At 40.0% G+C, this 22,576-nt stretch overlaps 1 protein-coding gene across 4 annotated transcripts; it reads left to right on the top strand.

Annotated features, from left to right (window-relative positions):
* Positions 1–9,143: 9,143 nt before the first annotated feature.
* LOC311263474 (uncharacterized protein) lies at positions 9,144–10,872 on the top strand. Of its 4 annotated transcripts, none has more exons than XM_084363553.1 (7): positions 9,151–9,239; positions 9,691–9,779; positions 10,007–10,112; positions 10,197–10,294; positions 10,376–10,440; positions 10,606–10,673; positions 10,796–10,872. In XM_084363553.1, the coding sequence occupies exons 1-4, from the start codon at positions 9,162–9,164 to the stop codon at positions 10,233–10,235; spliced, it is 312 nt and encodes a 103-aa protein (XP_084219679.1). In that variant the 5' UTR covers positions 9,151–9,161; the 3' UTR covers positions 10,236–10,294; positions 10,376–10,440; positions 10,606–10,673; positions 10,796–10,872. The 4 variants fall into 4 exon arrangements, with proteins under 4 accessions (XP_084219681.1, XP_084219679.1, XP_084219680.1 ...); XM_084363554.1 differs by having other exon boundaries at positions 10,197–10,313; XM_084363555.1 differs by lacking the exon at positions 10,197–10,294 and having other exon boundaries at positions 9,144–9,197.
* Positions 10,873–22,576: the final 11,704 nt, after the last annotated feature.

Genomic DNA, 22,576 nt, shown 5'->3' with positions numbered 1-22,576 from the left:
AGTTGTTGTAAGGTTGTAAATACACAATATACAATACACTAAATTTGCTGTTGCTATGTGTACTGTATGGCAACTGTAGTAAATCAGAATGCACAGTTTACAAGGAAAGTTTGGTTGATAATTGTATTGTTGGACCAATATTTATGAAATCTGAACATATTTTCAGCAGATGTCGATGTTAAAGCTAGCAGGGGATCCTCACACACAGAGTTGAGCAGCATGTGACTTAGGTAATTGACCATAATGTGAGCACGATCATGGGTAATCCTATTTTATATGCAGGGTTCCCATACGAGACAGTGTTTTGGCTGTTATAGAACATACAGTCATATTTACGGCTGACAGCACTGCTGTCATTGTATACGCAGGCTGCAATTTAAGTGTCTTTACACTGGGGAGAATGGTCGTAAAATCCAGCTGCATGAATTCTTTTGCTGAATGTCTGTATTTATTGTTCGACACAGATTACAAACCCCATTCATCTTACATCTTTTGCCACGTCACACTAGTGGGGAGATCTGTTTAGTTTTGCATCCATTATGAGCCGTCTATTGGCATTTGTTTATATACAGTTTTCAGGAGAGATATTGATTCATGCCATCATTTGTACGGATGCACTCTACACTGATCCGGAGCGTCGGGATAATTGTATGCGGGTTCTTTGAAATTGATAAACTGTTCTTCCAAATGCAATTCAATACAACAGTAGATTTAACAATATATTCATTCATTTATAATATTTGATTAGCTCCAAAGCCCCACTAGCAGCCCCGAGAGGCTGTAATGTCTATGTCACACTACAATAGAAAAGAATAGACAACAAACTGATCCTTTTGCTATTCTTACACGATTAGGTTAAAAAGTTAATAACAATCAATATTTCATGGTAGGCTGAGTGTTGGTCAAATATCATAAAACCAGCATTTTTCAGTGCAATGCAACTGTAAACTACTCGGCATGGTATTTCTGGAGTTGACTCTCGATAATGGCCAATAAATAGAGGCCCGCAGCCTAAACACTCTGACATTTGACACATTGCAGATCAGAGTTGGTTTTGTCACTGTTCCTGTTTAGTAAATTCAGTAAAAGTGAATTTGTGTGGTGAACAACGGTACAGTCCTGCAACTGAAGGATTCAAGCCTACTGAAGCAAAGCCAGGTGAAGTTTATTTTTCTTGATTAGTGACTTCATGCTGCTGTGAAACTAAATGTTATTGGAGTGAAACAGCAAGAGAAGTAGCAAGTTATAATCTCAGCTGCCATGCTTTTGTGAGACTTTTTAGCTCAGCCAGTCCTCATCAAAAAAAACGACCACATGGGTCGACTGTGAAAGCAGCCCATTACAACCTGTTAGCGTTTCTTGTTATTGGTTGACCTCTTGTGAACATGGTAATTATTATGGCAGCAAAGGAGGAAATCAGTTGAAGCAGTAGAAAAGCCGACAAAGTCTACTTAGGGTTGAAAGGATGGTTTGTGTGAAACCAAAAGTCAACAGTATGTACTGTATGTTAGTAACATATTTAAGTGACATAACTTACAGTTACAAGGTTACATACGTATCTTCACTTAAGTTACATAGGTAACAGTTAATTTAATCAAACCACTATGTTTTCCCACAGCTAAAGTACTTTTTTTTGTCTAAACATACCAAACTGTGAGCGTACAACCAAAGTCTGGTATGCCTCATTTTGGGAATTTTAGCCAACAGATACATATCGTGGGTTAAAGAGCTGCTCAGAATGACTGACTGAGAATAGAAACTTGAAATGTGATGTGATTTGTGATTGATGCAGTCTGTACAGGGGGCTGGTGCTTAGTTGTTTAAACATAACAATTTAATCTGCCAAGGGGTTGTGTTGTTTGATATACTAATGGTCTGTGTTATCCCAGCAGAGTATTTGCCAGAGGTGGGATGTAGGTTTACCTAAGTACAAATTTGGGGTAGTTACTTGACCAAGTTATTACCATTTTATGTTTTGTTATTTTAATGTTTATGAGGCAATGAGGAGACATGTGTGAGTTTAATATATTTATGATGTGCACTTTGTTGTTTAATTTTTCATTAAAAAATAAGCAAACTTAAATATTAGTAGTTACAGGTAGAACAGGTTGCTATCATTGGTCTGAATTATATATCAAATAATTCTCCTGGCATTCCTTTCATCCTCCATTAGGTTCATTTTGCTTATACGCTCATACCTTGCATGCTATTGCACTTCCTACATTTTTTATGATTAATGTTGTTGAACCAATTTTGTGCAATTGCCTGTGGTAAACTTATACAGTATTTGAATGCATATTTTCTTATGAGGAAAAAAGCTATCATCTAGTATTCCTGTGGCGTATGAACTGCTGGTTTTATACCCCGCTCCGCCCCTGGATCTACCTTCTGTGAGGCTACCATGAAGAATTCCTATTTGTGATCACTGCTCTGGTCTGCAGTCACTGAGAACACTGTGGGTCTGTTCTCACCAATGTAAGGAAACCTCCATTCAATGAAATATGTACAGACATGGTAAAACTCCAGGGATGCTATTACTTAGTATTATCACTAAAATAAGGAATTCGTTTGCACAATGGAATAATATTAGTTTGCACGCCCATATACAGATTACATATATTTTTATCCTATTTGATCATTTATCCTGCATATAGGTCTGCATTATATGCAGTGTCAAATCTTATTATTTCCCTAATTATATACTAATATTATTACTACTAAGTTTGCGAGACCCAGCTTCTGTCCTCATTCTTCCTGCTGTCTGCATATATTCACCTAAATATGTCAGAGCTTGTTTTTCTCCATTGGCTGCCGTTCACTCTTGTACAGTACGAACAGTAACAAAAACAACTTCGACCGGGGTGCAATAATCCCTCACAGCAAACACTGAGCCTAATTTTGGGTTTGTTGCTGTTTGAGCATGTTGTTCTATTGTGCTCAAGTGTTTTTACATCAGTGCTTGCGATATGTTATGCTCTACTTCCTGTCAATCACCTGATACCCACAAGAAGAAACGGAAGTCTCTCTAAGCAAGTGGACTTAACATACTTATCTGGGGCACAGTCATTAGCTGTGGCAGCAGATTATTTTTAAGTAGGTGAAACAACATAAAGTTTGTGGTTTGAGAAAAATGATAAAAAGTTATATAAATATAAAAGAACATATATTTGATGAGAGCATTTCACACTAGACAGTTGTGAATAGGTTATACTGTAGGTCTTCGCTATAGGTCGGAGTAGCAACTTTTGTCTATTGCTATGTTGATGTCAAATATTAATATTTGCTGTTAACAGTCCCTTTGTTGAGCATTTTGAATAGATTTAGGCTTTGGACTTGACAAATGAGATATTCAAAGATGGGACTCTGGGATATTTGATGGGCATTATCTGCACTTCTCCTCCACCGTATTGTCAGATGACAATGTCAGATCAAATCACCATGAGTTTGAACTCTAAACTATTTCAGTCTCTAATTTATGTATTTCAGCACATTTAATGGTAGAACATATAGCCACAAAGCGAGGAACCATTGTGAAGAGAATACAGTGCACTGCACATAAATGAGGAAAAACAATGTCATAGGTGAAGCCCTCAGGGTGACAACGGCTACAGAAATGCCCAAACTGATGTGAAAAAAGATAGTGTTAGCTGAGAAATGTATGTTAACATTTACAATGTACCTCGGGTTATTATGACTTTGGCTGCTGTCGTTATTTCTGCAAAGCCTGTAGCAGCTCCACTGACAATGAAGGGCAGGCTGACTTTTGGGATACACAGAGGGTTTATTTGAGGTTTTTTTACACTTGAATGAGCTTTATTTCCTTTTTCCACACCGTATGCCATGCTGCCTCAGTACACACAGCGGCGGCGTAGAGGTGACTACTGTCCATTGTAAGTCAGATGTTGTCCTCTTGCACCTCATGTGAGGCCCTGATGGTGCTGCACGATGTGTCATACATATTATAATTTATGTTCTTTTTGTATTTATATGTAAAATATGACAATGTTTCTCATTTTTGGAGGTAATGCAGAAGCCTTAAGACATACATATGTAGTTGTAATATATTCATGTTCATGGGAAATAAACAACCCACACAGAATTGAACAGAACTACTTTATCATACTGCATACTGTCCATTTAATTCATGAGAAAACTGATTTGGTAAGTTTCAAAGTAATATTTCAAAGAGAATACACTACTGTACATCACAGAACTTCTCTTCCTTTGGTGTTACAGTTTCGACCATGAAGTTCACTCTTAATTTGTAAAACAATCGATACGGGACTTCATCATGATGTCAAGTGATGTGATTGAACCAGCTGTCAAAATAAAATATATCCTTGAAACGGTTGGTTAATGCTGGTGTGTGGTCAAAAGTGGCTGAATGAGGACTGATCAATGTGATTGGTACCTGGCTCCCCTTTAATCAGAGTCATTTTGAAGGAACCGTAAGCCAGCAAAATAAAAGACAAAGCAGGTAAGTACTGTAAGGTAGAAGGGAGCAGGAGAGATGTGGCCGATGCCTCGGGGAGAGAGCCAGATAGAAAGACGGTCAGAACGTTGGGAAGAGATTGAGAAAGCAGAGTCGACACGGAGCCAGAGGAAACCAATTAGGACAGTGATGGGCACTTAAATCAGGCTGTTATTCAATACTGCACAGTCTGTGTGGGAGTATTACAATTCCCTGAAGCTTGATGGAGTATTTCTTGTCTCTAGTTGACAACGGCTTAAAAGGGGGATAATACTGATTTTTAGCTTTGTGTGTTGCTCTTACACTGAGAAAACTGTCTGTATTAGTGAACATTTTTCTGCAGCCTCTTACATCCAGAGCCAAGAACAAAGCTCGCCCTGCCTTCTAAAGCTGTGATGTGACACCTTCTCTACGTATCTGCTGTGTGCAACACATTTTATAGAAGATTAGCTCGACAATAAAACATGTTTTGAATTGTAAACTGCTTCTCTTGAGCACCATTTAGTCATAAAATACAACAATGGTGGTCATATTGTCAGCATTTGAGGACAAAATGTGCCGGTGCTCCATTTATCGGAACAATCACTTCCAGCAAAGCCTCCAATATTTAAGGATGAATTAATTCATATTTGGCCACTTCGGGGCAGTGAAAGAAGTTGAAAATATATCATTTGAAATATTATCACCTTATAGAATTACAATCTCAGCAAGCTATTGCCTACTTACATAACCTGACAACCAAAACAATGAGCTAAAATTGGCTGAAAGGTGCTAAAGAACTGATGGTAACTACAGACTTTGGTAACAATGCACATGGTCACTTGATCTGTCATTAATATATTCATATTAATCTGTATAAATTATGCGTCGAAATATTATACTGCTTCAGTTCATGTTTAAGGACAGTTTTTATCTGTACAGTTCATGTAGATTCCTTTCCTTTTTAAACCAACTCTGCAGAAGCTCAAAGCTTTCTCAAAGTTGTTACACTGCACTGAAAGAAGCTCAAACTTGTCGAAAAACTAACTTTTCAATGTGTAAGTTGTGACCTTAAAGCTGTGCTATTTATTTAATTTTTTCCAGTCTCTTGGAGGCAGTGGAAGAAGCTATAAACACAACATGGATACATCATCACTTAATAAAATTATGGCAAACAGTCTCCTAAAAACACGTCCAGCAGACATTGGAGCACTGGCGTCATATGGGGGGAAAAGGTTAGGACGATTCTAAGGGCCTGTGACTGACAGGGGGCCCCTAAAATTAAGTAACCCCCCCCCAAAAAAACAATATTAAAGTATTAGCCCATCGTTAATATAACATTAGATTCAAAATCTAGTAATAAAACTACCAGTCTCTTTGTGTTTACTCGTTTTTGGCAAAAAGTAAACATCCATATTGACCACCCCCCTGTATCTGCATGAAATGGTATGGTCCTACCTGAGCACGAAGGTGCTTGCTAGCAGATAGCAGTTGCGCAGTGAGCCCAAAAGGACATTATAATAATACCTGGACACAGCCATGGAGGCGAAGTCCCATTCATTTCTATGAAAGCCGCTCAGCGGTGCATGAAGCCAAAATGACTCGACTGTCTTCCACATAGCTTCCGCATTGTGGGGCCGACTTCTGCCGACCGAGTCAGCTAATTTCCGGTTTAGTGCCTAGTGTGACGGTTTAACTGGTGCTCAGATTAACTGGTGGTGGTCCCAGATGTGCCTTGGGCGTGGTTGGAGGATCCTTTCTAGAGAAGGGTCCTTGCCCATGTCCACTAAGCAGGAAATACGTTCCAATCACTTTGTTTATGATGACCAGTCTTATTTATGGAATAATCATTATCCCATATAGATTCAGGGGTCTCCTGCCTGTAAATTGGTTCAAAGCAAGTTAAGGAATGACAATATAGGTGACTGCGTCGATGCTTGTTCAAAACACTGCAAATGCCAATACATCATACAAATGTGCATGTTATCTATCTTTTATTTGTGTCATGATCGTGTCAATGTTTTTGTACTTACATGCAGGCTTAGGATTTCATTTTCGCCCAGCTTCAATGTGATTTGAAGACCTCTGTGACTGTGGGACAGAGTGCAGTGCACTCAGATTAACTTGTGGTGCAACACTCTACCATCTATCATGCCTAATAATGCACCCTCTTTCCAAACGGTAATTAAATGTGCATGTTGTCGGTCTTAAACTTGTGTCGCATCATTATTAAACTGATGTCAAGTCGATGTGATAACTGTTTACATTGTTCAAACAGCCTGTAAATGTACCTCCACTGTGGAGTGTGTGTTGAACGCAGCGTGAAGTTAATGAACTGTGGCAAAGTGTGATATGCCCATATCAACTGGTGATGCAACATCTGCACCTATCTACTATGGAGTATAGAACTGCAGACGTGTATGTCACTCATCACAAAAATATTCTTAGAAAGTCAGCACACTGTCATTGAAATTTAACACCATTGTAACACACTTTGTCTATATGCAAAACCATTAGATAAATGTTACACACACGTGTAAAAATCAACCTCAGCAGGAAGATTTACTTTACTACTTTACTATATAAGGGAAGGTTGGGATGTCACTACATTGTGGGTTTGAGCAGATTGGAGATTGAGATATATAGAGAGATATAGATACAGATATAGATATAGATAGATAGATAGATAGATAAAGTTATACTGAGTGATAGTGAGAGATAGTCCGTGACTGAGGTTGACTGTGACTGAGTGATTGTCTTTGTGAGTGATACTGGGTGGGTAATTGCGGTGTGTTTCTGGGAGAGGCTGGGATTCGACGGTTTGTGGTGTCTGTTTGCTGTGCCAGTTTGATTGTATATTGTATATTGTGTATTGATTCATTGTTTGTGTGAATGGGAAAAGGGTAAGTACAGCTGGTAGAAAAAGTGAACATCATCAAGGTAAGACAGGTGGAAGTATATAGGAACAGGTAGGCAAGTCTGTAAAATGGATCCCACAATTGTTCAGGAGATTCTGGACCTGCTACTCCACAACCAGTATCCTGAAGGATTGACCAGTAAAGAGCGATATGTGATTAAGAACAGAGCCAACACCTTCATGATGAAGAGCGATATGTGATTAAGAGCAGAGCCAACACTTTCAGGATAAGGATACATGTCCCATGGACCATACGAAATAATAATCATGTGCTGTGGTTAAACTCCCAATAAAACTAGTATGCCTTTTTAAACACCAGATGGAGACCTGTACTATTTCTGCAGGCGCAAGACAAACCAGAGCACCTTGCAAACATTGTCCTCACAGCAGAAGAGATGAGCTCCATATTGAAAGGAGTTAAACTGTGGGGTTGATAAGACACATAGTAGCATTATCAGCAGGTACTATTGGCCTGGCATGGAGGGTGAAATCCGCAAATGGGTGAGTTGGTATCTTCAAATTGTTGGGGATTGTAATGTGTAGCCTATTTCTGCATATGTAGAAAGCCTGGATTTAACACTAATATTTTTAGTTATCGTCACAATGTTTTTAAATATTTGTCTTTTTTTAAGGTTGCTCAGTATCCACAATGCCAGGCCAACAGGGCAAAAATTGAGGAGAAGGGACAGTCCAAAAGAGATAAAGGAAATGATAGTGTTGTGTCAGTTTTCAAACACATTTGCGATATCATTATCATGTCTCTTTTGTCCTTTCTTTCAAAGGTCACAGAGCCACTCAAACTTATTGGAATGTACCTGGTGGGTAAACTCACACTGACCAATGGTGGCAACCAGTACATGTGTGTAATGGTTGATTATGTCACCAAATGGGCAGAGGCCTACCCACTCAAGGGCAAAACAGCAGTTGAGGTGACAAATTGTATTCTTGATTTCTTTTACAAATTTGGTGAATTTAAAAGACTGCTAACAGACAAAGGTTCATAGTCCTGCAACAAGGTACAATAATGATGCCTTATTTGTCCTCAGTATGTAACTACTGCTGTGCTGTCTTATATCATGTTTGTCCAACCAATCACTATAAAAAGGTCAACTATGAAATAAAAGCTAGGCACTGAAAGGAGCCTCTGTTCACCATATCATCTCCAAACCAATGGCCTTGTGGAGAAACTGAATGGGAAGATACAGAGGTAAATTTTTGTCTCCAATACCTCAATCAAATGTGTTGGTTTTATCATCCTATCAGAGCAGCTTCATTATACGTATGAACCCAAGTTTCTTCTGCTTTTTCATGTGTGAATTTGAATATGAAGGTCCTTGAATAAAGTGGTGGGGAATCACCATAACTGGAGTTGGAAGGCAAGGTACTTACTTTATTTAGGAATTATTATCTGTCTGACATTTCACTTATACATAGAAAAACTGTGGATCACAGGTTACGTCATCGTAAGGAAAATGGGTGCAGGCATCGTTGACTCGTGTACCCTGACGTTAGTCTGGCAGGGCACTCAGGTTTTAGAAGGATGCTGAACTGTTATGAATCAGTGTCTTTTTGTTGTGTTTTATTTTGAAATCAGGCCCTGGTGTGTCTCTTCTTCCTTTTCAATTTCTCCTGTGTGTTCTTCCTTCTGTGTTTTTCCCTTCGTTACCTCACCTGTCCTCTTCCCTCCTCACTCTCCTCACCTGTTCCTCCTCTTGTCAGTGTGTCTGTACATAGTCTTTGTCCTCCCTCTTGTCTTTGTCAGTTTGTTCGGTCATCCGTCAGCCTCTGTTTGTGATGTCCCCCGTTACTCCTTCAGTCTGTCTGTTCCTGGTAACCCCTTCTTCGTCTGTCGTTTCTTGTGTCTCCCATTTGGTATGTTTTTGGTTTCCTACTTCTCATTTTGATTTGAACTTTGCTTTTTCTTTGCACTTTGTTTTTTGAGCATTTTAGTTGCTACTTTGCATTTTGTCTTGTTTGCTTGTAGGTCTAGGATCCCTTGGTTTTTGTATTAAGTCAACTTTTGTTAATAAAGTTCGCTTTTATTTCCCCCCATTGCCTGCCTCCTGTGTGTGTGTGTGTGTGTGTGTGTGTGTGTGTGTGTGTGTGTGCATGCATTTGGGTCTTAAGATATAACCTCACCTTAACCTTTCCAATTTAGTGACATTTCATGAATTTTGATATTCTTCTTTTTTAGAGTCCTGTTTTAATGATGATGTGTCATCAAAGACACTGGACACTCATTGATCAGAAATGTTAACAGATTTTGATGCAAACCATGACCACATACAAGGGCTGGCTATAATTTTTGATTGCATTTCCATAGATTATTTACCTGAAGGAGAACAGAACCTTGTTCCTGGACCCATTTGGGGCCACAAAAAAACAGATCGATCAATGCAGGGATGTCACAAGGTAAGTGAAGCATCAGCTGTGATACTCATTCATTCATGCACGGTGGATAATGTTGAGGGAGCAACAAAGTGCATTACATCATTTTGTGACTACTGTTTATCTAGGCTAACATGAGCTTGTCCTTGTGAAGTCATCTGAAACCCAGTCAACTGACCGTGAATTAAAAAGTATCTTACATGGGTTGAAGTAATTTCTGACGGACTAATCAATGTGTGTTGTCTGTGTAGAGCACTGGTCCGCAGACAGTGCCCTGTCCTTGGAAAGGGGGCGTGCTCAACAGTGGAAGATCTGAAGCAGCAGGACTCCACATCACGTGGCGTCTTTGTAAGCAAGGTAACTATGTGATTAATTCTGTGGACATCCATGATTAACATTAGTTACCATAAATATACTTAACAGAAACATTTTGGCTTGCAGAGCAAGTCCTGCAGAAGAAAACTCCGGATTACCCTGTGAACCAGCAGGGGGTGGCAAAAATGGGCTTGGCATGTCACTGACCTTGTTGAATGACACGGGTGTGCAGCACCCTACCAGGTAGACCTAAATGTTGCATCTGTATTGACATTATACTTAATTTATTTGTCATTCTTTCACAGATGACTGTTCACAACTATGCCAAGTTTGTGGGGATGAGAGTTCATTGGCCGATACTGATGATTGGGTAAGAAGCTAAATTAAAATTAGGATCAGCGTTCGACTGGGAGATGGCTCAACCATGAACGGGTTACCTCAACATCTCTGGGTGGACTCGCACAGCTAGGCTTTTTAAAAGTGTATGGTGTCATTCATCTAACTTGCATGCACTTGTGCTTTCTGTGGACAATAGGTGCAGCTGAAGGCACAAAAGAAAGCACTGACTCCACACTGAGGGACCACAGCTAAGATATAAACCTGGTATTTTAAGAAATAATACATGAATGTCTGAGAATGATCAAATGCTTCAATCATTATACATTCTTTTCTGGATGAATGACATGAACCTGTTTGACAATATTTTTTTTCTTTCTCCCTTTCAGATTGAATGTACCACTTGTGGCTTCTGCTACCACATTATATATGTGTTGGCCGTCGATCCACAGATGGGACTATTTCTGCAAAGCATGCACAACCTAAAATAAAGTCTGTGATTACTGCTCATAATTGTTGTCTTGCATTGCATCTTGCCAACTGTGTTGACATACAGTATGTCAAGAAAAAAACCCAAACATATTATATATGTGTGTGTGGATAATGATAATAATAATAATATATACATATATACAGTATATATATATACACACACACATATATATATATATATATATATATATATATATATATATATATATTTATACATATATAGGCAGAGAGTGTTACAATGGTGTTTAATTTGGATGACAGTGTTGACTTTAAGAATGTTTTTGTGATGAGTGACATACACGTCTGCAGTTCTATACTCCATAGTAGATAGGTGCAGATGTTGCATCACCAGTTGATATGGGCATATCACACTTTGCCACAGTTCATTAACTTCACGCTGCGTTCAACTCACACTCCACAGTGGAGGTGCATTCACAGGCTGTATGAACAATGTAAACAGTTCTCAGATCGACTTGACATCAGTTTAATAACGATGTGACACAAGTTTAAGACCGACAACATGCACATTTAATAACTGTTTGGAAGGAGGGTGCATTATTAGGCATGATAGATGGTAGAGTGTTGCACCACAAGTTAATCTGAGTGCACTGCACTCTGTCCCACACAGCAGTCTTAACATTGCGTTGGAGTCTATATTTCATTCCTTAACTCACTCTAAACCAATTTACAGGCAGGAGACCCCTGAATCTATATAGAATAATGATGTACGAATTGCACCCAAAGGGTTATCCATAAATAAGACTGGTCATCATAAACAAAGTGATCGGAACGTATTTCCTGATTAGTGGGAGATGTGGTTAGAGCAGTTCGCGTGGCCTGTTGTGATGGGGCCAAATGTGATATTTTTTTCCATAGGGCCCAAAATCCCTGATGGCGCCCGATCATTTTTCTTTATAGGTATCTGGCATTTGAAATGCTAAATGCTGCTAAATTTATTTTCCCAAGCTAGTTGCACTGGCCAGGTAGTGAACAGTAGGTGTACCAGAGATTTTTCACAGCAAACAGAATCTTTCTGATGCTGGAAATCAGGTTCACAAGAGCAATGAGACTCAACCAAAACAGTAGACTATGTTTGTGGGCTGAAAACTAAAACACTGAGCTAAAAAGATGCGAAAACACTCTGTAGGGCTAAGGGGGACTACAGCGTCAGGTGATAATTGGTTTGTAACAAGTGTTGTCAATATACCGGAAGGTCTTACTTTGTCTTGAAAAAGACACTCTGTACCATTGTTGATACGACAGGGAAAAAACTGACAACATAGGACACACAATTTTAGATTTCTGTTCAAACATTCATATAACAAGGCTTGTGTACTGTGTAGCTAAGTTAATTTACCTCCAACTTTAGACAGAAAATTGGGAGGAAGCGAGACTATGGGCACTGTAGCTGTGTGTGTGTCAACTCATCGTCGGAGAGAGGAGATGGTGAGTTAGCGCAGCTGGTACGGGTGTATGGATACTGTGGGAAATTAGTATTGAAATTTTCAGAATCAATGTATCAATATTTGGCTATTTGTGTCAAGACTAGTAACTACAACCAACCCCTTTCACATAAACATATCAATATGTGACAATTGTGAGTAGAAAAATATTGAATGGCGGAGCACAAATCCGTGAGTAACAGATTCACGGTTGCAACACCAGTTAGATATTTCTGTGGATTAGAGTAGAGCAGATGCAGTATTTTGATACCCATTATACCTCTTACAGTAAACTCTCTCTTCAGTTGGATTCAGACATAATGAATTCACTCAGATCTGATAATGAGATGAGATAACATTTACTTCATTGCTCCCTGCGGGGAAGTTTCCTTGTCGTACAAAATAAAAGCACCCACACACACCAAGAGCGAAACACCACAACAAACATGATCCACTAAAAAGCTAGCAATTTAACCGCCTGAGCTTGTTATCCATTTATTATACGAAGCATGTCACTGGAGGAGTTTTAGTCTGTAAACTGATGTTAGTTGATATGAGAATTGAGTCTTTTCTGATGTAAGGAAGGTGTTTGTTCATGCTCGCAAAAACTGATCACACTCCAATCCAAACAGCAACTTACATTATTTTAGGAATAGAGCTGTTCCCCCTTTTTAATCGGCATACTTTGAATAATAATTGAACATTTAACTGAAACAATGAAATACTATAAATGAACTGCCAGCTCTGTAGTTCTCACCGCTCACAGAATAAACTCTGTGATGTTGCACTTGTAATTACCTCGAACACTGATTTTCCCATTGATTACTGCTCTGCTCCCTCTCATGATAATACGTCTAATCCAAATTCAAACTGATATCAGCTTTAATATTTACTGCCATTAAACCTGATGCACCTAATTAAACGTGTGAGGCATTTAGTCTTTGTTTGTTCTAGTGGCACTTAAATCCCCTCACACAAACACATCCTCTCACACAAACAACCCACCCACCTCACAGCCACCCCCCCCCCAAACCTGCCTCTAGAGATCCAGTAGAATTACTGAGTGTAAATAACAAGGTATAAAGAGGGAAGGCTTTATGTCCAATCACCTAGGATCTGCGAGGGAGGGCGCTATGAAATGGACAAAACTCTAAGATGGAACATGGCCAGCGTCAGTTTTTATGCTTAAGTGACTTGTGTTTGTGGACCTGCCGCGCACACGGCCCAGTCAAATTGATCCGCTAGGTGAGCCAGAACAGGAAGAAGCAAAGGGCCCCATTGCCCTATTTCAAAAAGACATCTTCATTTGTATTGATTTGACCGTAGAGTCTGCCAAGAGCTCTCTGTATCCCCTGTCATGCATTCTTAGTCTTGTCCTCAGCAGACCTATGTTTGGGCACTGGCCGCTTTATTGCACGCTTAGCACACACTTTTCAGTGATCAGCGGTTGGGAAACAGCAGAAATGGATGCAGGAATTTCATCCGTCTTGCCACTCAGATGCACAGTAGTTGCTTTGTTAGCAGATGGCTCCACACACACACACACACACACACACACACACACACACACACACACACACACACACACACACACACACACACACACAAATATAGATCATCAGCTTCAGTTTCCATAATCCAAGTCAAAAATAGCCTTTCAGCAGCAGAACAAGTAGCATTAGCTCGAGCACAACTTAAGCTTCAGTTATGCTTTCTGCACGGATGGACTGACAGACATTAGGTGAGGCAGGAAAATGATGAGGAAATGTTAGGAGGTTTTATAAGACGTGCAGGTTTCTCCACGTGGCCAGTCGCAGCTCCTTAATTGTTCCCCATTTTCTCTACCCATCAGCTCCGGCAGTTAGAAAATGTCAAAACTGCTACACGGGAAAGCCAATTGCCAGAATAAATGTTAGCTCACTATGTTTCTGCAAAACCACAGATAGGTTAAAGCTTTACGTTTGTCTAGGTTCATGTTTCTATTTTTCTATTGTCACAATGCTGTGCTTATGCTCTGGTTAGGTTTAGAGACAAAAACACTTGGTTAGGGTTCAGAAAAGATCATGGTCTGGCTTAAAGTGCCTGTTCTGGTCACCACAAATGCTGCTGGAATCGTCCCTTCCTACAAATGTTGAAACGCTGTTGTTCCTTGTCAAAAATAGCTAGTACTTCCACACTTACAAATGCCGAAACATGGACTCGACGCCTGTTTTGAACCCTTGCCATCTGTAACTCTGCCACCATCCCCTCCATGTGAAAGTCAGGTTATAAATAAGTAATGTGACACGTTTTCTACAAATGTCAACATAGTACGCAGTCTGGCTGGCACGAGACCCTCGTGCCGGTGTGATGTCCCTTGGGCCATGCGAACACTCGCAACACTGGATAAGTCTAGCATTAATCAAGGTGAAGACACATTAAAAATACAGTGAAGAAGGTGTGCTAAATGCTGCTATGGTATTCACTTTCTTTAAACTGCAGCCACTTTCAATTAATTCTTGGATGTAGACGAACATTGGCACAGACGTTTTTGTCAAGGAAATTGGAGAGAAAGGCTTCAACTTAAATCCAAACCAAATACTGACCCAGCTAACACATGGCCCATCTTATGACATGAATAAAGAAATGGTGAACTTCACAATAAAGAAATGTAGATTTATTATATAAATCCTATGTAATAAAGTGGTTGGTGGTGGGAGGAGGGCGTATTGTTGAAAACAATAAAATCATCTGCTATGCCTCATCATGTACATAATATAATACAGCCTTAGCTGCAACTTTATTTATGGTAATTTGTTTGAGATAATTACTTTACTCTGCCTTCCCCACTCTGTTTAAATTGAATGTGATTTTAATGGTATAGCTAATGATATAATGTAAAGAAAATAATTATGGCTTCCATGTGGATAAAGCAACTTGTCTGTAAACAAGTAATCCTGCTCTGAAAGGGGTTTTTATGTGGGTTCAGGTATTGTTCTGAACCTTGTGTTAACATGGTTAGCCTTTGTTGAAACTGAATATGACACTCTCTAAACTATGTTTACGAGGTGATCAATCTCAGGTTGCAGTATAGCATTATGATCACACTATAATAGGGTTTATGATTCCAGCTACTGATGACTCCAATAGTGTTGCGCTGACAGATCAGACATGGTAATCCCGCAGGGTAAAGCCGTCATTATTTCCATTTTAATAGCCATTATTGTCATTGTCAAGGTTACAGCTGCAGCTATGCTTGCTGACATTTTGTGTTTGCGAGGTGTAGATGATGCATATTCTCCCTTCACTGCACATGGTTATTGGATTCCCCGACCATATTTATGTTTTTAATCCCCTGCGACAAAAGTCACCAGAGGGAAACGTGCACATATAACCAGCCATATCTGCTGCTCACTGAGTCCTTGTGAGAATCTGCATCATTTTATCCTCAGATGTATGGAGCATTACAGCTGGGGGCCTTGAGATAAATAGCCGTATCAGTTTGTTTTGACTTTCTGGAAAGTAGATACGCTCTCAGATAATTCTAAATGGCCCCGAGTCTGGCCGCTTCACATCGCAGGATATTTAACTGTCGCTGCATTTAACTGAACTGTACAGCGGTTAAACTGACAACCTGAAGATTTGCAATAATCACTCATCTAGAAAGTGAAAGCCTATAATTTTTCTCACCGGGGCTTCACTTGTTTCTCACCTGCAAAGCTTTGTCTCTCATGATGTGTGGATAATGATAAGTTCAAGAAGAGATGAAGACATTCAGCAGCTTGATTCCAAATATAACACTCGAGCAGATGAAGTATCCATAATGTAGTTCGGAAAACACATGTTTAAAGCCAAACCGAGCAAATTCAGAAAAAGGGTTTTTCAGGCATCAAGTAATAAAATACATTTCTTGAAAAAGGCAGAGGTCCAGCTCTCTTTCTCTAAAGGAATTAGTTTTCCTCTCTGCTTTTGAGTTACCACTTCCTGTGAAAGGAATTGATTTCCTGCCAGTGTCCATGGAATGAAATTTGGAAAAATAGAGTCAATCTACTTAGTCTGAATCAATACAGATAAAAACACTATTTTCTGTTGCAGTGTGTCTTATGATTTGTGCCGCTAAGATGGGTCTATTCTTTCTTTCCTTGCACAGCTTTCAGCCTTCATTTAACTCAGTACAAGAAGGAAACACAATGATATCGTATTGTAGGTGCTCGAGTACATCAGGTTAAAATTGATTAACAAATGCAAATACATCACACAGTGTACATTCCTCTGCATCTGTTCAATGTGTCATGTTTTTACAAAAGACAACCCAAATGCAGGATAAGGCGAGCTTTATTAACAAAGCCAACATCCAAAAATAAAAATGCAGGCAACAAAAGGGAAGGGAATAAAACTAGGCTAAAGAGAATCCAAGAAAAAAATACAAAAACTAAGAATACAAACAGAAGCCACAGGGAACAAAAGCAGGAACGCAGGACACTCAAGGAGTGAACGCAAGGCGCGGGAAACAAAGAAGTGACACGAGGACTGAAACAGATGAACTGACAAAGATTGAAAGTAATAATAAACAAATGAAATACAGGTGAGCAGAGAAAACAAGCGGGAAAAAGACAAAGACAGGAAGACACGACACACAAAGAGAGGCTTTCAAAATAACACAGGAAATAGCTTAACTAAAACTCAGGACCATGACACTATGGTGCATCTGAGCAGAAGCCCTACAAATTTATATCATGTTAGTTTTGCTCTATGTCATGTGAACTGAAAAGTCTGTATAATAGAACTTGCCTGCACATAGTCAGAAGGTCAGTGATGTTGATAGACTGATAGATTAATCATTATGCAGTCTGGCCCTGTGACGGTCTGTTGTGATGGGGTATATGGAGATATTTTATGGATAATCATCAATCATCAATTTCATGAATCATCAAGTTCACTGAAGCATCACAGTTACGAGCAACAACACTTCTGAGTGACACTACACTGATACCTTCTCATTGTTGCTTTTATGCTCATATCGTGCTCTAAGATTCTTTCCTGTTGAAAGTAAAAGTATTTGTTGTGTTTAGGTGTATGCGTTCTGTAATACAATATGAGATATGTTGTGATGCTCCTAGATGTTGAGCTTTTAATAGTGTCTGTGGCTCTCAGCCAATGGGCAGCTGGCAGCCGAAGGAGTTGTGTGGCTGATGAGGTCGAAGTGGGTACAAAACAGATGGTAAACCAAGCGCCATGACTCATACCTGCAAAATTTTAAAGGTGTGTGATAAAGATTGTTATTAGACCGAGCATATGTCATTTCCTACTGGGAATGCAAATGCTTAGAAAATGAAGAATTTCTTAAAAAGTGTATTAAATGCAGAATAAGCACAGATCTCCTGTGTGGTATAAATGGACAGAATCTCCTCTCCTTTAATACCCAAACAGATGTTTGCTTTTTTTCCCTTTATGTTTACCACCCAGGTCAGGATTGATTTCACCAGCCTCTGGTGCCTGATTAAAGATGCACCGCAGTGCATCTGCAATCTATAGGACAATTTTGTGCCTTGATATAAAGCCAAACCCGGTGATTCCCATGTCTTTCTGCAATTCCCTTTTGTATGTGCTAGTGTATACGCCTCAGTGGGTACCTGTTTCAACTCCGCCAGCGAGAAACCCTTCCACACTGCTGCATCCTCCTCCCCGGCGCTGCTAGCAAAATGAAAGTAAAACTACTTTCTTTGATGTAGACATTGAGGCCTGTGATCTTACTTAGACTAATTAATTAATGACATTCAAAGCCTTTCAGTCGTCATCCTGGAAGGTTTACTTACAGCCATACCACGCTGGGTGTGTAATGATCAGCAGCTCTGGTCTTCACTTGACATTGGCTGTCTGACTTTTTTTTTCTCCTCCCTTTTTCTTCCAGTCTTGCTGTCTCGCCTTCAGTTCCAGCAGCTAAACAGCATTTTATTCAGTGAGCTCCTGCTTCTTCCTACAGTGTGATGGCTTTTAAGGCCTGTCTGAATTTTCCTAGTAGACTAATCATACTTCAGAGTATATACACATCACTTTTGTGAGCCCCCACGCCTAGTTTTTCTTGCACGGGGGTTTCGAAGGTAAAGACAGGGCAGCTGTTGTTGATTGTGTGGAGGAGACCTAGATTCGATGTGGCTCTACTCTGTCAAACCTGCCAGGAGAGGGAGATGGACTCTTACCGAGGCAGAAGTTGCAACTGGCGGGGGTGACGAGGTGGAGCGGATAGCAGACTGACAGCTGTCATCAATCACTTGCCCCACCAGCCAGATGCAGGTTGACAGGAAGGGGCACGATGGCTAGAATGGCGATTCGTACACAGTTTACCGGAGATGTCTTTTTGCCAGCCGGTCTCTGGTGGAATGCTGTCTGTCATTAATCCATCCGAGCATCTATCAATCAATTCCTCTTCCAGGGTCAAGCCTGTATGTGACATGCTCCATTTAACAGCGATGCTATGGAGCTGTGGCACTGCTTCATTGATATTTTCTGAGTCAACAGGCAGTATTTGCCTGAGGGAGAAAAACTGCAAATATCCAACGCACGTCACCATCAGAGTTTTCATCCAAAAATCAAATCATAATCATTATGTACACTTAGACGGAGAAAAACTTTTAAAACTCTGTCTATGTTTAAGCCCATGCCTTGTGAATTCAGGGACAAGGCAGCAGAAATGTGAAGAGAATGGATTACAAAAGGCAAGTGAAGAGCTGAGAGGATCGACTGAGACGACCAGGAGCTAAATAATGCCAGTCCGGGGCAGTTGGATAGACAGGAGCGAGATACTGCTTTGTCTCTGAGGAGTTTCCATTGGTTGAAGCTCACTGATGCTGAACACTCCAGACAGCTTGAGCTAACTCTCAGCAAATCTCGTTTTCGCAGACTCCACCATATAGGTAATTCTTCCATTTCCCCAGACGATACGCATTCATGTTTACAGTCTGGTAAACACAGCAATGAAATAAATGCATTCAGGGCATGAGAATGGAACATGTGAAGGCCTACGACGTGCAGTATGATGCAAAGTCGCAGAGTAAACATTCAGAACAGAACATTTCAATATTATAGAATAGAGAATATCCAGAAAACAGCATTTAATAATTAATCAGAGAAATAAGACCTACTTAACTTCAGTGTGTGGCATATCAAAGCCTCATTCCCTTGTGCACTGTGTCTGCACGCTTGTTTGTTTTAACCAACAGAATAAACACCAGGTCAGTCACAAGATGGGTTTTAGAGGAGGGTGGGGGTGGAAGTGGAGCTACTACATGATTCATTTTTATGATCTTTGCTGGAGAGCCAACGTCCTGAATACCTGTGTGTTTGTACTGTAGGTGAAGAGGTGAAGAATTCCTGCTCTTTTGTATTGGTTGTGTCTGTCCAATGTGCACAAAAATATGCCTCACTTTGCCTTTTTGCTCTCGCTCGAAGCTAGAAAGGTGGCAGGGTCCGCAAAAAATAAACAAAGTAAACATTATGAAATTATGTTGTCCTTTAAGGTCAGTTTGTTTACTCAGTTTATTAATCTGTGAAAAGTAAGAGTTTGTTTATTTTTTGACTTTCAACTAAAATGAAAAGATAGCAAGAGCCAAATAATGTGACTGCTGCAATGTTAGTGGCCTGGAATCTTCATTCAGGGCAGATGGTGAAATTTCATTTGAGAGGTATGTTTCATTTCATTTCATTTATTTATTTATAGTTCAACACACATTAACATTTCTGTAAATGTGCCAGCTGGCAGATTTTCGACTGCAGTCCTTTGGTGAGATGAATTGAAACCTATCCACCTTATTCCTACTCCTGCAAATTATCGGCGTGGCTTGTGGTTTGTCCTATCACTAAACCAGAACTGGTGTTTTCCACTGTAACGGGTCGCTAATCAGCTTTTTATAGAACAAGAACGCACATCATTTATTCCAGAAGATCTAGGTTAGCGACTTCATCGTGTCAATACTTCCAACACTTTTGTTTCTAACGCCTCTAAAGCCTACAAAGTGTCACCATGCGTCAGGCCAAGTCTAAAAATATATTCTCATTTCAAGGGACTTCCTGGGTAAATTAAGATGGAATACATTTAAATAAAGTTATGATACTTGGTTACTTATGCTAGATTCACACAGCACCAGAAGTGTCATCCATAATAATTTCATGAAACGAGGATAACATGACACCATAAAGACAATAACGGCAAAAAAAAACAAGAATTCTCAAGACAGAACACAAGGTGTGCAGATTAATGAGAATGAGCAAAAAAAATCAGTACATAAAAAGAACAACAAACGCTATTTCAGCTCGTATAGCCATGCAAGCAACACGGAAAAACAACACACAGCTAAGCAATGCTTTTTATTGTGCATCCCTTTGTTCCATGCTTTCTTCTGTGGGTTATTGGAGTAATGCATTGGCATTAACAAGCACATTATTGGTGCCAGGGTGAAACAACATCTCATTCAGAGGGAACTGGAGCCTGCAGTTTACCTGAGGAGAAGAAGGTCAACCTCCATTTTACAAGGTGGGGGGGTATATATTGGGTTTAAGTGTCACAAAACACTGAGGTGACAAGCTCTTTGGGATGTGATCAAGCGCAAATATGATTGGGGTGCAGTGGAGCAGTGACGGCGCTGCCTCTGGGATGGGCTTTGATTATGCCAGGAGCTGGCTGCTAAATCAATAGACCCTGACGCTATCGCTGTCTGCACAACAAACACCCAGGCTTTCATGTACCTGTCTTGTCTGGAGGCAGCAGAAAATCTGTCCAAACTGACTCACGGTTCTCTCACATGAAATGTCTATTTATTTGTACCTCATCACATCCTCTAATTTTCCTGAGTCTGGATTCAGTTCGGACATCCTGGCACAAGCAGCTGGTGACCAGGTCGTTTTCATCTCGACAGTCACATCTGCTGGAACAGAGGATGCACAAATGTAGGAAACAGACTTTAAATGTGCTGTGATTCTGCACAGGCGTTCAGCCATGACCAGGTTCATCAGCTGCTCCGGTGTGTTTGAGCAACATTTTTAATAACGCTGTCTGTTCACCGCTGAATGACAACTTTTTGGGGGCCTTGGGCAAAACGGAGCAGAGCACAGAATGACAGCATTGCACACGTCTTTATGGCTTTGTCCTGAGGGCAATTAGGGATGTTTACTTTTGTTTCTTCTGTCTTTTTCATTTGCTCAGTTCAGGTTGTGGTTTTGACAGAAGAAGACAAACTCATGTTAGCTGAAAACAAACTGCAGGGCTGTTTGTCATGAGAATTTCCTAGTTTCCACAAGCTAATTCTTGAGATCTAGGGGTGCTGCAGTTGCTACAAAAGGGTTCTTTGCCTGTTGTCTACTTGGACTTTGAGTTATGGTTAGAGATCTCCCAATTCTGATATGATGTGGATATATTACGTGATCCTACACACCTTATTGTTCACAGGAAAATTGACCTAAAACATAGGATTTCCTGGTTAAAACTCTTGAGTTGATTACTGACTTGATGAGTTTATCTAGGGGAAGTCAACTCCTGAAAGTGATGCGATATGATCCTCTGGAGATGAGACGTATCTCTCTGTTGGAGTTGTCAGAGTCTTCTAATGATTCATTGTGTCTTGGCGTTGAGCAGTAGAGGTTCTTTCCCCATGAAAGAGCTTTGCTCGAAGGGCACCAGCTTGCAGAGAGCACTTTAACCAGGCAACAGATGAGTTTTATTTGAGCCTGCCAGCAAGTTACTCATGAAATTAACATTAATTAGTGACAGCTGATTTAACGTTTCTCATTTTAAGCGTTGAAACCATCAGTTAGACTAAAAATTAGGAGCTGCTCCCCGAATGCTTTGTGCACTGCTCTTTGCTAGTGAAAAAGAGTGTGTCAACTTGGTGCAGTAATGTAATGTTATTTTGCCAATCCAATTCAGACGTCAAAACTCAGTCACTTAAATACAGAACAATGTGGAGTTTGGGAATTTTGAAAAAATAACTTAAACTGAAGTATTTTTGACAGCTTGGTATCAAATCGACTATTATTATTATTCCTGAGAGCTACACACATCACAAGCGAGTAGCTGCTGAGACAGTCAATGGCACTGTTGTTGACCCATGTGTGCCCGAAGACTGTATTCAGTATAATAAGGAAAATGCCACAACATTTGTTCTGATTGGTCTAAAGTCTGGAAGTCTGGCACAGACATTCTTTGGGCAAGTATCCGACTGAGCAAATCTTTAGATCACATGAAAAAACATGCTGTACATGCAA

This window comes from Pagrus pagrus (assembly GCF_965226575.1).
Source record: "Pagrus pagrus genome assembly, chromosome: 10".
Classification (NCBI taxonomy): domain Eukaryota; kingdom Metazoa; phylum Chordata; class Actinopteri; order Spariformes; family Sparidae; genus Pagrus; species Pagrus pagrus.
Note: the sequence above shows the minus strand (reverse complement) of the source record. Positions and strands in the feature narration are given on the sequence as shown.

Coding starts and splice junctions, on each gene's coding strand:
- LOC311263474 (XM_084363552.1), top strand. CDS start 9,162: ATGTCCCCCGTTACTCCTTCAGTCTGTCTGTTCCTGGTAACCCCTTCT. Junction 9,240..9,690: donor TTTCTTGTGTCTCCCATTTG/GTATGTTTTTGG, acceptor GCATTTCCATAG/ATTATTTACCTGAAGGAGAA. Junction 9,780..10,006: donor CAATGCAGGGATGTCACAAG/GTAAGTGAAGCA, acceptor TTGTCTGTGTAG/AGCACTGGTCCGCAGACAGT.